Source organism: Hemicordylus capensis, chromosome 3 (assembly GCF_027244095.1).
Source record: "Hemicordylus capensis ecotype Gifberg chromosome 3, rHemCap1.1.pri, whole genome shotgun sequence".
Taxonomy (NCBI): Eukaryota; Metazoa; Chordata; class Lepidosauria; order Squamata; family Cordylidae; genus Hemicordylus; species Hemicordylus capensis.
Window position 1 is genome coordinate 110673180 of NC_069659.1, and position 19315 is coordinate 110692494.

General features: G+C 45.2%; 1 protein-coding gene across 6 annotated transcripts in view; it reads right to left on the bottom strand.

The window, feature by feature from the left end:
• Positions 1-19315, bottom strand: part of PDK3 (pyruvate dehydrogenase kinase 3) — a 99784-nt gene that overhangs the window by 23314 nt on the left and 57155 nt on the right. For 5 of the 6 annotated variants that reach the window (XR_008318897.1, XR_008318896.1, XM_053306249.1 and 2 more), the window contains exon 9: positions 5603-5713. Coding sequence is in view for 3 of the 6 variants with exons in the window: in XM_053306249.1 (XP_053162224.1) it covers positions 5603-5713 (111 nt within the window). In the remaining 3 variants the exon portion in view is untranslated. Of the gene's footprint in view, positions 1-2400; positions 2507-5602; positions 5714-19315 lie in introns of all 6 variants that reach the window. The other variant, XR_008318898.1, reaches the window with a different exon arrangement.

Below are 19315 nucleotides of genomic sequence, written 5' to 3' on the forward strand. Positions count from 1 at the left end.
AGATATGGGGAGGCTCTTATTTCAGCAGGGAGTGCATTTCAAAGCCTCAGAGCAGCAACAGAGAAGGCCCGTCCCTTGGTAGCTACCAGATGAGCTGGTGGCAACTGCAGACAAACCTCTCTAAATGATCTCAGTGGGCAGTGGGGCTGAAGACGTCATTCTCTTAAATACCCAGGGCCTAAGGTGTTTGGGACTTTATAGGTTATAACCAGCACCTTGTATTTTCCCCAGAAATTTATAGGAAGCCAGTGTAGCTCTTTTAGAATACTTCTGCTACTAGGGATATTTATATAATGCTCTTCAACTAAAGTTTTCAAAGTGGTTTACATAGGAAAATACATAAATAAGATGGCTGCCTGTCCCCAAAGGGCTCACAATTTTAAAAAGCAACAAAAGGCAACAGCCACTGAAGGGATGTATAGGAATAATATGTATCTCTGAGATGTATAGGAATAATATTGTCTCTCTGAGATGACCCAGAGGCCAACCTGGCTGCTGCATTCTGTACCAACTGCACTTTCTGGACTGCATACAAAGGCAGCCTCACATAGAGTGCATTGCAGTCGGAAAGTCAGGAGGTTACTAGCATATGTACCACTGTTCTGAGGTTTTTTATTGAGAAATGGATGCAGCTGACGTATCAGTCAAAGCTGATAGAGAGCATCTCTGGCCACCACCTCAACTTGAGACACCAGGGAGAGCTTTAGATCCAGAAGCACACCCAGACTGCATACCTATTCCTTCTGGGGAAGTATTACCCCGTCCAGAACTAGCAGATCAAAGTTGCTTCCTGAACTCTGAACCCACACAATAAGGACCTCTATCTTATCTGGATTGAGTCTGCTTGTTACCCCCATCCAGCCCATCACCATCTCCAGGCAGACATTTAGGGAGGTGATGCCTTCTCCTGATGAAGCTGACATGGAGAAATAGAATTAGGTGTCATCAGCATATTGATAACACCATGTACCACATCTCCTGATGATCTCTCCCAGTGGTTTCATGTAGATGTTCTACAGCATTGAAGACAATATGGAGCCCTGAGGGACACCATATTAACAAGTTCAGATTTTGAAGACCACTGTAAAGCAGTGCCTCCCACCCCCAATACCCTCAGATGCTGCAGAAGGAGACTATGGTCAATAGCATCAAAAGCCACTGAGAGATCCAAAGGACCAATAAAGTCACACTCTTTCTGTCAATTCCCCACTGGAGATCATCCATCAGGCCGACCAAGGCAGTCTCCACCCCACAGCCTGCCCGAAAGCCAATTTGAAATGGGTCTAGATAATCAATTTCTTCCAATACTGCCTGGAGTTTGGAGGCTACCACCTGTTCAATTACCTTGTCCAGCCACTGATATTTTGAGACAGGCCTGTACAGTAGCTGCTTAACTCTGAGGGATCCAATGAAGGCTTCTTCAGAAGAGGTCTAATGATTGCCTCCTTAAGGCAAGGAGGCGTCCTGCCCTGCCTCAGAGAAGCACTGATAATATCTACCAGGCTTTCAGCAATCCCCCAACTGATAATATAAGCCATGTTGAACAAGGGTCAAGAGAACAGGTGGTAGGGCGCACCATTCCAAGCAGCTTGTCCACATCCTCAGGAGTCACAAACGTGAACTGATCCAGCCTAATCACATAAGAGTAATTGCTGGACACCTCCGCATTAGACTTTGCAGTAATTGTGGGGTCTGATGTAGAGTATCAGGAATCACTGCAGTAATTGTGGAAAGAACAATTACTGCAGAGTCTAACGCGGAGGTGTCCAGCAACTCCTCTTATGTGGTTAGGCTGGATCAGATTGAGTTAGATCAGGATTAGATCTAAAGGGCTTAAAAGTTAACAAGAGAATAGATTTCAGCAGATGGGCAGACCTGACTGGCACCTCTCAGTTAATGACCTTCAACTGACTTTTAAAATGTTTAAATATTCAATTCTAGTTGAATGTTTGGAGAAACTTCTCTGTAGTAAGAGCAATTCAATATTGGAACTAGTTACTTAGGGGTGGACTCTCCCTTGCTGGAGGTCCTCAAGCAGGAAGCTAGATATCAATGATAGCTCTAGCTCTGAATTTCCTGCATTAGCTAGATGACCTATAAAGCCCCTTCCAATGCTCTCTGAACATGTAGTTCTGCCCTGACATACGTACTGCATAAAGCATTGTTTAGCAGAAGACTCAAGTGGAGCGTTAATAGTGATCTCAATGCATCTTTACTTTAGCTTATAAAAGTGGCAACCACAGGGAGGCATGATAGAGATGTATAAAATTATGCATGGAGTAGAGACAGTGTACAGAGAGAAATTTTTCTCTCACACATACAACACTAGAAACAGGGGTCATCCTATGAAACTGAAGGGCAGGAAATCTAGGCCTCACAAGAGAGAAGGCATGCCCTCACCTCTTGCCTGTGGACTTCCCAGAGGCATCTGGTGGAACTGTGTGAAACAGGATGTTGGACTAGATAGGTCTTGGGCCTGATCCAGCTGGACTGTTCTTATGTAACTCTGAGAAATCAGATGGGAGTATGTTACATAGCAGGATTAGCAGAGCATACGAATTTAACACAACTTTGCCATTGTAAGAAATATACAGAATCTATATTTACCACACCAGAGTCTCAAAATTGGGGGATGAGCTAGCATAAGCTATCCATATGAATGTGCAAACCCTAGTATGTTACACAGATGAGCTTTTTTACAGGAAACATCTAGCATATAATGTAAAAGTCCCACTATATATCAGTCATCACCTTATCATAAGCAGGGATGTGCAAACTGATTCAGGTACAAATCGATTTGTACTCAAATCTAGCTGATTCGGGTGATTTGGAGATAAAACAAATCACCCCTGTGGTCCATTGGCTTGATTTTGGTCCAAATCGAATCGTGCATGATTCGATTCGAGATTCCGGTCCCTCTTATTAATTCCCCCAGATTCCCAGCTTTAATTTAGAAAAAAAATAAAGCTAAGTTCTAGCCCTTGTAGAAGTGGAGTTATGGAGCAAAATGTGTGATCACTATTTTTCAAGTGTTTGGATTCTTTGGCGTATAATAACTTCCCCTCAATGAATCTCGATGAGGATTCACTACACACCTTCATTTCTTCTCTTCATTTTGACTGTCTTTTCAACAGTGCCAACTGTCAACTGCCGTGTGCCAACTACATCTCCCTCCCACCCACAAGGCAGTAGGTACTACTCAGTTTATTTTTTTCCAAGTTTTTAGGCTCTTTGGTGTCTAATAACCTTTCCTCATAATGAATCCCTATGAGGATTCATTACACACCAAAGAGTCTAAACTCAGTCTAAACTGAGTACCTTGTGGGTTGCAGGGTAGTTGGAACACAGGATGCCATTAATTCCCAACCCCACCTGCAAAGTGTGGGGTCAAAATGAACAGAAGAAATGAATGTGTGTAATGAAGACACCAAATAACTTAAACACTTCAAAAATACCTAAAAAATAAAATGAGTACCCCAGTGTGCGTGGGGGGGTGGGCGGGCAGGGTGTAGTTGACACATGGCAGTTGACAGTTGGCATTGTCCAATGATAGTCAAAATGAACAGAAGAAATGAAGGTGTAGACTGAATCCTCATAGGGATTCATTATGAGGAAAATGTATTATACCCCAAAGAATCCAAACACTTGAAAAATAATGACCGCACATTTTGCTCCATAACTCCACTTCTACAAGGGCTAGAGCTTAGTTGTTGTGTTTTTTTTGTTGTTTAATGAAAGCTGGAAATCCGTGTTAGGGTTATGATACGGCAACTTTGAATCCCTATTGTTTCCTATGATGGAAATGTTCAAAATCAGTAAAAACTAAAGAAATTCATTAAAAAATCAACCAAGTGCCCCACTGCCTTGAAATCTGGGTGGCAGGTGTCACCCATGGGGACCTACCCACCACCCAAATTTAGTACCCCATGGACCTTGGTTAAGTGATCCGAATCGAATCAAAGCAAATACAATCAAATCTGGGTTGATTTGGAGGGAGTAGGTTTGGATACAAAACAAATCAGGGTGATTTGTTTTGGGCACAAATCAAATTTAAAAAATCAATTTATGCATATCCTTAATTGTAAGTGTTTTGCACCCCACAGATTAAACTATTCAGGCTCTTCTAGAGACAGGTTACTGATCATTAAAGAGAAGGGCTTGTGTCACACATAGCAAATGGTTGTTTCTAGTCCTGCTCCAAACAAGATGTGTACTTTAGTAATCTGATATGGCGTCAAATGTACCTCAAAGTAAATCACAGAGGCCACAACCTGGGTGAGTTGCACTGAGCATTACACCAGCTATAAAAACAAAAACACACTACTTGATAGCGCATCAACCACATCAACCGTTACAAAATGGTACTAGGATTCAATGGAGCCCCTCTGTTTTTTCAACATAAAATTACACATTTTGAAATTAACCATTCACAGAACTATGACAATGTAGAGATGAATAATCAACAGCAAAACTTGCAAATTTTGCAAAACTTGTGTATAGCGTAAGCTATAATCAACCTACATCCGTCCTGCATTTTAAGAATACAAATTGTATTCTTACAACTTCCAATAGATTCTAACTAGTGGTTCTCTTTATCTGCCTTAGTATTTTTCTGGGAGGCCTTCAAAAGGTTGGTGATGGCTTGAGATAGCTGTAGACAATTTTTTTATTTACCTTGTCAAGGCTCCACCAATACTCTGCCTAGATATGTGAATCTCTTCATCAACTTTTAAAAAGTCAGTTGAGGGTCATTAACTAAGAGGTGCCAGTCAAGTCTGGCCATCTGCTGTAATCTATACAGCCGACTGCAAAGTTTTTGCAAATGACCTGCTAGCCAATAAAGGAGGAAGAGAGAGAGAGAGAGAGAGAGAGAGAGAGAAAATGTGCACAAGTGTACTTAACTGGTAAATACTGTTTAACACTGCAAATAGCTATGATTTCAAAGAAAAAAACCCTAAGAACAAAACAAGAAAAAGTTTTGATGGTTCACACAAGGAAGGTTCTAATTGCCAAAAATATGTAATTCAGGTTTGAAAAAAATGACATTTTTCTCTTGGGGTGTTATTGACCTGGCCCAACGTATTTGTAGCGATATTTTTGTACACACACACACACACACACACACACACACACACATAACTAAGAAAACAGACAAAAGTACTATATTTCACCATATACACTCCCTTTTCATAAAAGAAATAACAGTTCTGGTCTAAGGATCAATAGACAAAGAATAAGTAGTCATTCTTTCAGCCTTTGTGGGGTCATTATGACCCCTAGTACGCAGGGGTGTATAAAACTTTCAGTTGCACGTTAAATGCAGTTGGGGTCAATCTGACTGGAGCACTGCCAGAATATACATTGGAATTTACAAAAAAATTATAAGGGGCTGGGGGTATGAAACATCATAGGGCAGCTGACCTCATTAAGATTGAGGTTGACAAACAGTATGGCATTCCAGTAGTTTGAAATAAGAAGGTGTATTATTTTTCTCCCACTTTTCTGGGTCAGTTTGACCCTCATATAAAAAGCAGTACTAGACAAGGTTTGCATAAGGAAAAAGACAAGACAGAAGAATCTTTGCCTACAGAATAAAACTTACCAAAGGTACAGCTCTTGATGGCTCCAAACTAGGTCTGGGGGCCGTTGAATACATATAGTTAAATAAACGATCTATTTTTCTCAGAGGTACACCACCACCTTTATCGCTTATCTATAGAACAAAATCAAAGTTTCATTTAAGTAAGACATCCTTCGAGAATCTGAAATAATCAGATTTACACTAAAAATAATTTACACTATTAGGAAAAACAGGTTGCTCAGCTGCAACTTTTGATGACCCAGTATCATTCTCAACATTGGGTTCAGCACCTGCATAGTGGCCACCGTGGAAGGATTCATCAGCTCCTCAAAGTGCTCTGAAGCCCTGCCCTTTATGTGCAAAGCACGCTTGGTCTCCTCTGGCGTCAAAGCGCTTTTCTTTTCAGTTCCTGGACAGATAACATTAAATTGAAGTTTCATCTTATAGACAAGTATGGGGGCGGGGGGGAGGTAAGAACATCTGATGAGCAAGGAGGTTGGGTGGGTGGGGCCACCAAAAGATCAAAAGTGAGCAACCTGTTTATCTTTGAGGTGGCCTGGTATCATTCCCAACAATAAGCGAGTACCTAGCTCCCAAAAGAAAAGGAGGTGGGATTTAAAGAAACATTTAAAGAACAGAACGCCAAAAACCAGCCTCAGCCACAGAGCCACAGAGCAGGTGTAGTGTTGCATAAAAGGTTGATCAGAAGACCAGGTAGAAGCCTTGCAGATGTCAGCAAAACTAACTTCTAATAGATGAGCAGCTGAAGTCGCCATCGCTTGTGTGGAATGAACCCAGATGGTAGAAGGCGGAGCGAGTCTTTGTTTCCTGTAACAGAACAGGATAGACTGAACCAGCCACTGTGACAACGTTTGCCTGGAAAGAGGTTGGACCTTCAAAGATCACAAAAAGTCTGTTGGTGCGTCAAAAGGGGCACCTTCGTTGACTATGGTGCAGCTATCCTGGTGGTGATGAGGAATAGAAGAAGTAATGTTGGCAGGTCAGCGGGCCATTCCAGGGGAAGGGTAGTCAGAAATTTAATAGCTGTCTCCCCTTCCGGCTGTCCTGCCAGCTCTTTGATCTCAGGGAGCACTGCCAACAACCCACATAGCTTTTCCCTGCTCCTCTGTAATGCCAGGTCGGTCCAAAATAAATCTGAACTAATCCATTATTTGATCATGGATGAAGGGGCCGATCTGGTATGTATTACCGAGACTTGGTTGGGGGAGGCTAGTGGTCCAGTTTGGTCCCAGCTTCTCCCTCCAGGATATTCTGTAGAGGAGCAGGTGAGGGGACATGGGCGGGGAGGTGGGGTGGCTGTGGTCTATAAGGATAACATCTCCCTTACCAGGGTCCCTGTCAGGGTATTGGACCATACTGAATGTGTGTACTTGAGTTTGGGGACCAGGGATAGATTGGGACTTCTGTTGGTGTACTGATCGCCCCGCTGCCCAGCGGAATCCCTTACTGAGCTCACGGACTTGGTCGCGGAACTCGCGTCGGAGTCTCCCAGACTCTTGGTGTTGGGGGACTTCAATGTTCACTTCTGGACCAATCTGTCTGGGGTAGCTCAGGAGTTCATAGCGGCCATGACAACTATGGGCCTATCCCAAGTGGTCTCTGGACCGATGCATATTGCAGGTTACACGCTTGATTTGGTACTTTACTCTGATCAGGGTGGTGTTCCGTGGGTGGGGACTCCTGTGATTTCCCCATTGTCATGGACGGACCACCATTGGTTAAGGTTTGACTTACGACCACTTCCCAACTCCGCAGGGGTGAGGGGCCCATTAGAATGGTCTGCTCGAAGAGGTTATTGGATCCGCTAAGATTCCAAGAAACCTTGGAGGGATTTAATGTTGGCTTTGCTGGTGATCCATGCAAGGTAATTGAGAGGGTGGTGGCCTCTCAGCTCCAGTCTGTCTTGGAGAAAACTGATTATCTAGACCCATTTCAAACTGGTTTTCGGGCGGGCTATGGGGTGGAGACTGCTTTGGTTGGCCTGATGGATGATCTCCAATTGGGAATTGACAGAGGAAGTGTGACTCTTTGGGATCTCTCAGCGGCTTTCGATACTATCGACCATAGTATTCTTCTGGAACGTCTGAGTGGGTTGGGGGTGGGAGGCACTGTTCTACAGTGGTTCCGCTCCTACCTCTCGGATAGATTCCAGATGCTGTCGATTGGAGACTGTTGCTCTTCAAAATCTGAGCTTAAGTATGGTGTCCCTCAAGGCTCCGTACTTTCTCCAATGCTTTTTAACATCTATGAAACCGCTGGGAGAGATCATCAGGGGATTTGGAGCTGGGTGTTACCAGTACGCTGAAGACACCCAGATCTACTTCTCTATGTCAACTTCTTCAGGAGCTGGCATATCCTCCCTAAAAGCCTGCCTGGAAGCAGTAATGGGCTGGATGAGGGAGAATAAACTGAAGCTGAATCCAGATAAGACAGAGGTACCTATTGTGTGGGGTCGGAACTCTAGAGATGATTTTGATCTGCCTCTTCTAGATGGGGTCATACTTCCCAAAAGGAACAGGTTCACAGTCTGGGAATACTTCTGGATCCATACCTCTCCTTGATTTCTCAGGTTGAGGCGGTGGCCAGAGGTGCTTTCTATCAGCTCCGGCTGATACGCCGGCTGTGCCAGTTTCTCAAGATCAATGACATCAAAACTGTGGCACATCTGTTGGTAACTTCTAGACTTGAATTTTGTAATGCGCTCTACGTGGGGCTGCCTTTGTACATAGTCCGGAAACTTCAGCTGGTTCAGAACGCAGCAGCCAGTTTGGTCTCTGGGTCATCTCGGAGAGACTATGTTACTCCTTTACTGATGGAGTTACACTGGCTGCCAATAGGTTTCTGGACAAAATACAAAGTGCTAGTACAAAGCCCTAAACGGCTTAGGCCTTGGGTATCTAAGAGAGTGTCTTCTTCATTATGAGCCCCACCGCCCATTGAGGTCATCTGAGGAGGTCCGTCTCCAGTTACCGCCAACTCGTTTGGTGGCTACACAGAGACAGGCCTTCTCGGTTGCTGCCCCGAGATTGTGGAATGCGCTCCCTGCTGAGATACGATCCTCCCCATCTCTGTCAATTTTCAAAAAACACCTGAAAACCCATCTTTTCACCCAAGCTTTCTCAGCTTCCTAAATTGGGGGTGGGGTGGGAGGGTGGGATAATATCTGGTTTATTTTAAAATTCAAAACCCAATTTTGGGGTTTTTAATCACTATAATTGTTTAATTGCTGTTTTAAAATGTTTTTAAATTGTTAATTGTTATGTTGTTTTTTAAATTTGTTTAAGCTCTTTACTGTTTTAAGTGGTTTGTTTTAATTGTAAACCACCCTGAGCCATTTTGGAAGGGCGGTATACAAATCAAATCAAATCAAATCAAATCAAAAGTCTTTGGTGTGTGCCATATAATACAAGAGGGCCCTACAGATGTCCAAAGAATTCAGTGAGCATTTGAGGGGTGAGACAGGGGCAGGAAAAAAGGTGGTCAAGATTAATCTTAGTTAATATGGAAAGCTGACACAATCTTAGGTAGGAAGGGGGGGTCGGTATACATCACCACCTTGTAAGAGTAAAATGTAGTGCAGGGAATGTTGATCCTCAAGGAGAGAGGCTCACTAATGCTTCTTGCTGTTGTGACTGCAATGAGGAAAGCTGCTTTAAAGGTGAGTAGCTTGAGGAGGGTTAAAGAACAGGGGTCAAAGGGATCCTCTGTGAGCATAAAGAGGACCAAAGAAAGACTCCAGGGTTCCACAGGTTGACTGACTGAAGAAAAGAGATTATTCAGGCCCTTCAGAAAATGCTTGCAGTCTGGGTGGGAGAAAGGGGATATTGTCCCCCGACCAGGGTGCATTGCTGACAGGGTGAACATATGTACTTTAATAGAACAGTTGGACAGTCTGGTTTGTTTGATACAAGTAAGATAAAGCAGAATGTGGCAGACCTAGGCTGTAGAGGGGTCAAAGCCTTTGGACGGGGCATAAATAGGAAATTTTTTCCACTTGCAGTTTAATTGTGCCTGGTGGAGGCCTCTCTCTCTTGTGTTGGGAAGCAGTGCTGGTTTGCCTGATGAGGTTGCCTGCTAGAATCATGTTGGTTCCCCTTATATATAGAGCCAAGGGTAAATTTGGTGGTGAATGCACCAGTTCCATATTTGATATTAGTTCAGCCTCCATGCCGTCATGTTCAGGATCCTGAGGCTGTGGTGGAGAAGCCGACTACCATTCAGGTGGAGAAGGTCCGGATGGTGCCAAAGATGATGGTGGGAACCCTGAGACTGATGGAAGAGGAGAGGGAACCAGCTGCCTCTGCAACTACGGGGTGAGTAGAATGCGGTTCATTTTTTGTAGTGAGGCCTTGCTCACAATCCTGGATAGGAGCGGTGGTAGGGGGGAGAGGTGTAAAAGAACTTGCCTGTCCAAGGCCTCCCACTGCCACCCTTGAACAGTAAAGAGGGCACTTCTTGTTTTTCAGGGTGGCAAAGAGCTCCTCTTGGGGGAATCCCCCACTGTTGGATGAGAAAGGCAAGGGCCACTGTGAAGTTCCCACTTGTGTTGGGAAGCAGTGCTAGTTTGCCTGCTGAGGCTGCCTGCTAGAATCATGTTGGTTCCCCTTATATGTAGAGCCAAGGGTAAATTTGGTGGTGAATGCACCAGTTCCATATTTGAATGGCTAGACTACACAGGGATTTTTAAACTGTGCCTCCTTGATGGTTGAAATATGCTATGGCCGTGGAGTTGTCCAGCATCACCTGGACGGTTTTGCTGGAAAAGTGAGGAAGAAAGGACTTCATGGCCAAGAAGACCACCATAACTCTGAGGAAGCTGATGTGCAAGGAAACCTGCTGAATGGTTCCAAAGGCCTCAATAGTGAAGGCCCACACAGTGGGCACCCCAGCCTGTCAGAGAAGCATTCATTGTGACTGAAACCAAGTAGTAGGTGGTTAGAAAGCAAGACCCACATTGAGGTTCTCCAGTAGAGTCCACCACAGAACAGAGTCCAACAAGGGCCTGGGAACAACCAGTTGGAAATCCTGGTTTACATTCAGTTGGAACATGGAAAGTAGCCACAGCTGTAGGTGATGCATACGGAGCCTCTTGTAAGCCACCGTGGAGGTACAAGAAGTCATGAGGCCCAATAGGCACTGCACAGATTGAGCAGTTTGAGTTGGATTGGAGTGGAAGGCATAAACTGTGTTCTGTATGGTAAGGCGACATCTTAAGGAATGAACGCACACTTGAGACCTGCATCGAGCACAGTTCCTATGTAAGGGAGGGAGTGTTAAGGGGGCAGTTCTTTGGACTTCTTTCAGTTGACCTTGATGCCCAGAGTGTCCAAGAGAGAGAACTTCGGCAATATGGACCAGTAAAAGGTCCCTGTCATGTGATGTGATTAGCCTATCATCCCAAAAGGGGGGAAGATAGAAATCCCGTATGTTCACAAATGGGCAATGATCACGCTCATGCATTTCGTGAACATATGAAGAGCCATGGACAAGCCTAAAGGAAGAGTGGTGGTCTGAAAAACTTGGTCCCCCACAATGAAACATAGATATTTCTGATGCTGCAGGTGAATGGAGATATGAAAACAGGCATCTTTCAGGTCCAGAGTGGCAAACCACTCCTCTCCAGACAGCAGGTGAAGGCGTGAAGACCTCTATGGTGTAGCCAGTGGAGATAATACATCACTTTTGACTGGGTGCTAAGATGCAAGGGTGCTAAGTAGGGGGTGAGCCAGATAGAGGAAGGAGTGGGAGCAATGGGCAAGGGCACGGAGGAGTCAAAGATTTTGTTTGGAAAGATACGGTTCTGTTTTCCACACTGAGAAAGGAGTGATGGTAGTCCCTCGCAGTCCTGGGTCTGTCAGGCCTACGGAATCTTTGAGAGTAGGAGCATGCTGTAGATGCAGCAGCAGTTACGGTCCGTGCAGTGAACTTGGACTTCTTTATGCGCTCCATTACATCATCTGTTTCTTTACTGAAAAGCTCCTCATCATTGAAGAGCAAATTCCCAATTTTATCCTGCACATCATGTTGGAGCGAGGAAGAGTGAAGCCAGGTATGACATTGCAGCAAGATGGCACTGGTAATGGTGCAGGATCCAGTCTGTCATATGTTTTGCTGTACTCGGAGACTAGTGGGTTAATGTCAGCCGATTTGGAGAGAAGCTCCTTGTAATGTGCCTGTAAAGGTGCAGGAGCATTCTGCATGTCAGTTTTAAAACCTTCTCAGATAGAGTAATGGAATTTGGCCATACAGTTCATAACCTTTATGCAAAGGGAGGAAGAGGAGTAGATCTTATGACCCGTCAAGTCCAGCTTCCTGCCCTCTTTATCCATGGAAGCTGAACATCTCTTTCCAGATTTTGAAGAAAGTGCACAATAAATTACTAAGGAGTTCAGAGGAGGATGTTTAAATAAGAAATGGCAATCTTCCTCATGCACCTGATAGAAGTTCTCCAATCTCCGAGAAGTTGAAACTGCAGATGAGGGGGCCTCCCAAGCAGACTTGGCCGAATTAACCAATATAGGCAACATGGTCAAGGCCATAGGAGTAGATGTGGTGGTGGAAGACGGAGTCATAGACCGGATCACTGACAGTTTTGGTGGGAGACTTCATCTCCAGTCCAAGAACCTTTGCCATATCAAAGAGCTGAATTCTATAGGAATTCAGTGCGAGAATCCAACAGGCTTTTTGGAACATTATCATTTGGTGAAGTGCGAAGGGAGTCTTCGTGGCCGTGGAATCATCATCAGACTCCAAGTTGATAACGTAATCCTCATCTGAGAGGCGTTTGTCAGGTATAGTAAGAGCATCTGGAGATGGGGATGGTGCAGCAGAGTTCCAAGGCTGAAGTAGTGTATGAGAAGGTAGAGTAGATGGGAGAAGTGGAGCAGCAGGCTGGTAAGGTGGAGGCTGAGGTATAGGAGGAGGGCCCATGGACATTTAAAAGGAGAAGATCTAGAAGGCTGACCCTTAGGAGTGTAAGATGATTTCAACTTTAACTTCCAGATCTGAAACTCCTTGTAGTCATAAGGAAGCGAAGGTGAGTGTCCATACATGGGATCCTGGAACCTTCCTATCCTGTGATATATCCAGGGTCAAGGGCACCTGGAGAGCTCCAATAATCCAGCTACCTTTGAAATGGAGAAAGAGCTGGTACAGAAAAACTAAGCGGTTCCTTGCAGTTTGTTGGAAGTCAGGAAGGAGAGGCATCAGGAGTTGTTCTGGCAGGCAATGCAGATGGTGTCTTTGGGACACATGGAACACTGACATTGGACTCACTGTCAAGCCCATGTAAAGAAAACCCCTTGAATATTGATCCTGACACAGTTGAGGGAGAGTCAAGCATGGAATCAAATCTGGCATCTGGAAATCCCTCAATGTTGATAGGAACCCAGTGCCAAAGGCTGGCAAAGTCAGGGACGATGCAGGACAAAGGATCTAGTCTATGGAAGATGATGAAGCGAACTGCAGAGGAATGGAAACCCAGCAGAAGAAAAGATCAGACCATCTACTTCCCATTCAGTGCTGCTCAGGGTGAGAGCTTCTGTGTGTTCGCGCAGTTTGCTCCTTCTGCTGCTACCTGCCTGCCCCTTGCTTCGCCTGATGCCCCTGTTGAACATCTGTGGGGAGTTGATGCAGGACAGGGGCCAGGGGTGAGTGGCTCAGCCGTTCCTGGTACCACCTGCCCAGTTCTGGGCCTCTTATATGAATGCTGCCTGTGGCGGCAGGCCCACCATCAGTAGGGTCACCACTGAAGGGGTGACACCAAAGGGGGTCGGGGAGCCACTTCAGGGGATAATGAGAGTGAGGGTCAGGCTTCCTGGCCTTGGAATCTTCGTGGGTATGATAGTGGTGGGTGGGTGTTTTTAAATTTGGTTTCTGTTTTAAACTCTGGGTGATTTAAGTTTTAAAGTCCCTGCATTTGTCTGGAGATGGGGAGACAGGGGGCATATTTGCAGATTATGGGGTGGATATTCCAGTGGTGGTGGGGAAGTAACATTGAAGAAGTAGTAACATTGGCAGGTCAGCAGGCTATTTCAGGGGAAGGGAATTCAGAAACGTAATCGCTGTTTTCCCTTCTGGGTTTCCTACCAGCTCTTTGACCTTGGGGAGCAGTGCCAACCACCCACAGCCTCACCTTATTCCTTTGCAATGTCAGGTCAGTCCAGAATAAACCTGAAATTATCCATGATTTGATTCTGGATGAAGGGGCCAATGTGGTATGTTTCATAGAGATTTGGTTGGGGGAGGCTGGTGTCCCGGTCTGGTCCCAGCTTCTCCCTCCAGGGTACTCTTCTGTTGAATAGCATGTGAGGGGATGTGGGTGAGGAGGTGGAGTGGCTGTGGTCTATAAGAACATCTCCCTTGCCAAGATCCCTGTTGAAGTGTCTGACCATATTGAATGTGCATACTTAAGTTTGGGGTCCAGGGATAGACTGGGACTTCTGTTAGTGTACTGACAGTCCCTTGCCACCTTAAGTGGTGCAGTGGGGAAATACTTGACTAGCAAGCAGAAGGTTGCCGGTTCAAACCCCCACTGGTATGTTTCCCAGACTATGGGAAACACCTGTATTGGGCAGTTTAGGAAGATGCTGAAAGGCATCATCTCATACTGTGCGGGAGGAGAAAATAGTAAACCCCTCTTGTATTCTACCAAAAGAAAACCAAAGGGCTCTGTGGGTGACACGAGTTGACATCGACTTGACGGCACACTTTAGCGACTGCCCTGTTGCCCAACAGAGTCCCTAACTGAGCTGGTAGACTTGGTCTTAGACCTGGCGTTGGAGTCTCCCAGGTCTGTGGTGGTGGGGGACTTCAATGTTCACTTTGGAACCAATTTGTACGAGGTGGCTCAGGAGTTCATAGCAGCCATGATGACTATGGACCTATCCCAAGTGAGGAGCCCATTAGGATGGTCCACTCGAGGTTATTGGATCCAATACGATCGTTGTCTCAAGGCTACGACACCTGGGGCTTTTTAGTTTAGAAAAAAGACTGCGGGGAGACATGTTAAAGGTCTATAAAATCATGCATGGTGTGGAAAAAGTGGATAGAGAGAAATTCTTCTCCCTCTTACATAACACTAGAACCAGGGGTCATGCCATGAAATTGATTGCCGGTAAATCTAGGACCAACAAACCTAAGTACTTTTTCACACATCGCATAACCCACTTGTGGAATTCTCTGCCACAAGATGTGGTGACAATCAACAACCTGGACGGCTTTATGAAGGGTTTGGATAACTTCATGGAGGAGAGGTCTATCAATGGCTACTAGTCGGAGGACTATAGGCCACCTCCAGCCTCAAAGGCAGGATGCCTCTGATTACCAGTAGCAGGGGAGTAACAGCAGGAGAGAGGGCATGCCCTCAACTCCTGCCTGTGGCTTCCAGCGGCATGTGGTGGGCCACTGTGCGAAACAGGATGCTGGACTACATGGGCCTTGGGCCTAATCCAGCAGGGCTGTTCTTATGTTCCTAAGTGTCCTCTCCAACCCACTTTGAAACCGGCTCCTTGTTATACGGAATAACTACGGGGGCTGAAGTGGAAAGGTTGACAACTAGAGCGCAAGTGGAGAAAGACTTGACTCAAATCCAACAGATTATTACATAGAGTGCATTTGAAGATCTATGCTCAGGTGATAAGTGCAGCAAAGAAGCAATTCTTTTCTGCCTGTATTGCACCAGCAAGTTCATGTCTGGTGGAATTTTTCAGGGTTGTGAGGGGGCAAGAGAATGCCCCTTTCCCCTTGAATCAGTACATGGAACCAACAATTACTCACAATGTTTTTAATGAGTTTTTTGTGGACAAAATCTCATTAGTGTCTGATGCCGAGGTGTCCAGCAGCTCCTCTTATGTGGTGGCACTGGATCAGTTTCAGTTTGTGACTCCTGAGGATGTCAACAAGTTGCTTGGAATCATACAGCCTGCCCTCTTGAGCCTTGCCCAACATGGCCTATATTATCAGAAAGGAAAGCTGTTGTAGAGGGCCTGGTAGAGATTATAAGTGCTTCTCTGAGGGAGGGCAGGATGCCTCCTTGTCTCAAGGAGGCAATCATTAGACTGCTTCTGAAGAAGCCTGCCTTGGATCCCTTGGAGTTAAGCAACTAGAAGCCTGTCTTAAACCTTCCGTGGCTGCGCAAGGTGAATGACTGGGTGGTGGCCTCCCAGCTCCAGGCAGTCTTGGAGGAAACTGACTATATAGACCCATTTCAAACTGGCTTTTGGGTGGGCTATGGGGTGGAGACTGCCTTGATCAGCCTGAATTGACAGGTGAAGTGTGACTCTGTTGGTCCTTTTGGACCTCTCAGTGGCCTTCGATACTATTGACCATAGAATCCTTCTGGAACATCTGAGGGGATTGGGAGGCACTGCCTTGCAGTGGTTCTACTCCTACCTCATCGGCAGATTTCAGATGGAGTCTCTTGAAGACTGTTCTTCAAAATCTGAACTTTCATATGGTGTCCCTCAGGGCTCCATATTGTCTCTGATGTTTAACATCTATATGAAACCACTGGGAGAGATCATCAGGAGATTTGGGGCAGGGTAATATTAATATGCTGATCACACCCACATCTCTTTTTCCATGCCAACCTCATTGGGAGAAGGCATAACCTCCCTAAAGACCCACTTGGAGGCAGCGATGGGCTGGATGAGGGATAACCAACTGAGGCTGAATCCAGATAAGACAGGGGTACTTACTGTGCGGGGTCTGAACGTGGGAGACGATTTTGATCTGCCAGTTCTGGATGGGGTCACACTCCTCCAAAGTTTAGGGATTCTCAGATGTAGTTGACTACAACTCTCAGAGTCCCCAGCTACAATGGCTTTTGTTTAGGGATTATGGGTTTTGTAGTCAACATCTGGGAATCCTTTTTAAAGGGAACATTGCTGCCCCAGAAGGAAAAGGTATGCAGTCTGGGGGTGCTTCTGGATCCGAACCTTTCCTTGGTGTCCTAGGTTGAAGTGGTGGCCAGAGTTGCTTTCTATCCGCTTCGACTGATACACCAGCTGCATCTGTTTCTTGAGATGAATGAGCTCAGAACAGTGGTACATATGCTGGTAACCTCCAGACTGGACTTCTGTAATGCACTCTATGTGGGACAGCCTTTGCATGTAGTCTGGAAACTGCAGTTGGTACAGAATTTGGCCAGTGTTCTAATTTTTTTCCCATTGGTGTGAGGAATGAGATTTGTTCTGGGCTGCAGCATCAAGGTAGTGTGTGCGAACATGCATTCAGGGTGGGGCCTTCCTTATTCAACCTGAGCGGGATCTAAAATTAACTGCGCGGACATAAAAAATGTATGAGTGCATGCACATGCACATGCCTTAGAGGGAATATTGTATGTGGCGGCCAGGTTGGACTCTGGGTCATCTCAGAGAGACCATATTCTTCCTGGCTACTGAAAAGTTTCTGGGCAAAATACAAGATGCTGGCTATAACCTATAAAGCCCTAAACAACTAAGGCCCTGGGTTTTTAAGAATCATCTTCTTTGCCATGAGCCCCATCACCCATTGAGATTTTCTGGAGAGGTACGTCTACGGTTGCCACTGGCTCGCCTAGTGGCTACTTGTGGACTGGCCCTCTCTGTTGCTGCCTCTGGGCTTTGAAATGCGGTCCCTGTCGAGATAAGAGCCTTCCCATTTCTGGCAACTTTTGAAAAGGCACTGAAGACGTATTTGTTTACCCAGGCTTTTAAATAAATGTATAGTTTTAATACTTTTAATGTTGAGTTTTAAATTATTTTAATGTTAATGTTTTTAATGTTTATATGATTTTAATTGTAAACCACCCTGAGGTGCAAGTTTTGGGTGGTATAGAAATTTATTTATTATTATTATTATTATTACTACTACTACTACTACTACTACTACTACTACTAATAATAATAATAATAATAATAATAATAATATCTGAAAAGAAAGATGGACTGTAGAGATTAAGGTCAATGTCGGTGCAACAATGGTCAGTGTTGATGGCAGAGTCTGTAGAATGCCCAGCATCGATGACGGTGCAAAAGAAGCACCACCAACCTCAGGAGAGGAGGACAATGAGCATGAATGGATTACCTGGATAGAAGACAGTGTAGGCATCAATAGTCGCGAAGAAGACAGTGGACGCTACGGAGCAGAAGGTGACAACAATGTGGAGCAGCGCTCAACAGGTGAAGTTGAGGAAGGAGCCGAAGCTGAAGTTGAAAGCATATGGGTCGACGATGGAGCCAACTTGACCAATGCTGATGAGGTCGAGGGCAGTGTTGACATTGAAGTTGAAGGCACTGATGTCGTCTTGGGGCACTTCAGGACAGATGAGGACTCTGAATCCTTGTGCTTCCTCTTCTTATGGTGGGACTCCTTAGGGACATCCTATGGCTTTTAAAAAGCACCAGAGGTAGATTCCGACTGAGCTTTAGAGGTTGGAGTCACCTTCAAGAGCATTGACAGAGATGATGTTGATGGCATCGGGGTCAGCAGGCACAAGGCGGTCTTGTAAAGCACAGCCCATAACTGTAAGTCCCAACTCCTCTGGGTCTGTTTCGAGAAGGAGATTTTACATGAGCGGACAATATGGTCCTCTCCTAGGCACAGCACAGGCAAAGTGCTGCGGCACAAGGAACACTGCTTAAATTTTTTGGTTGAGTCCATGAGATCGGAGGCAGACAAGTCCAAATTGCAGGCAAAAAAGAATTCGAGACAGTCCAAAGTTCAAGCCAAAAAATCAAATGACCAAACAACCAAATCTGAAACACTAGGCAAAAAGATGATGTCAAATGGCAGTCCAATTAATTAATTAACCTATAAACACAGTTTGTTCCAGGAACCAAAATGAAGGAGTGAATCCCTAAAGAAGCGCATACTACAGTAGATAGAAAGGAAGTGAAGAGAAAAGCACTCTGGCACCAAAAGAGACCAAGCGCGCTTTGTGTGTGAAGGGAGGGACTTCAGAGCGCTTCAAGGAGCTGATGAATCCTTCCACATTGAGATACAAAATATAGTGGGATGCAAGATATGCTTAGAACTGCTGCCAGTCAGAAACAATTTGTAGAAAATCCCAATTTTCTTAGCCCACTTGAACAAGCCTAATTTGTGCACCACCTTCAACTCCAGCCACAGGGACCTCTGAAATTCTTTCTCTCTTTATATAGGATGACACAGTAAAAGTGTCCCAGAGTTTAGCAGCAAACTCAATTTTCAGTAAGGGGGGAGGGAGGCCAGAGCATGGATCAATATCTTTGAATTCTGGCTGAAGCTGGTTTTTCACCCAGCAGGTCTAGCTCCACTTGTGCTAAAGGATAGCTATCACTCCAGGTGGAAAAGAGAGCTGGATGAAGGGCTGCATCATTATGGTTTCTCCCCTTCTGCATTCATAACTCTAAGGAATGAAAATGCCAGGGTCAAACTCAAACAAAAAGATATACGATACTGAGCATCAAACTGATCAGGACTCAATTCCTGTTGGTGTCCACTTGGGCAACCAAGTTCTGAGTTTCAACCCTGCCAGATACCTAAACCAAATAATAGTGTCAAAATAGCGCAGAGCTCTGACACAGTCACGGTGGAATGCCTTGCAATCAGCAGGCCTGGAAGGGAGATATCAAAAAATCCCCTACAAAGAACGTACTTGTCTCTGCAAATCGGGAGATATCGAAACAACAGCTCATGCGCTCCTTTATTGTCAATTTTACCAAGATATATGGCTTAAACATATAACCCCTT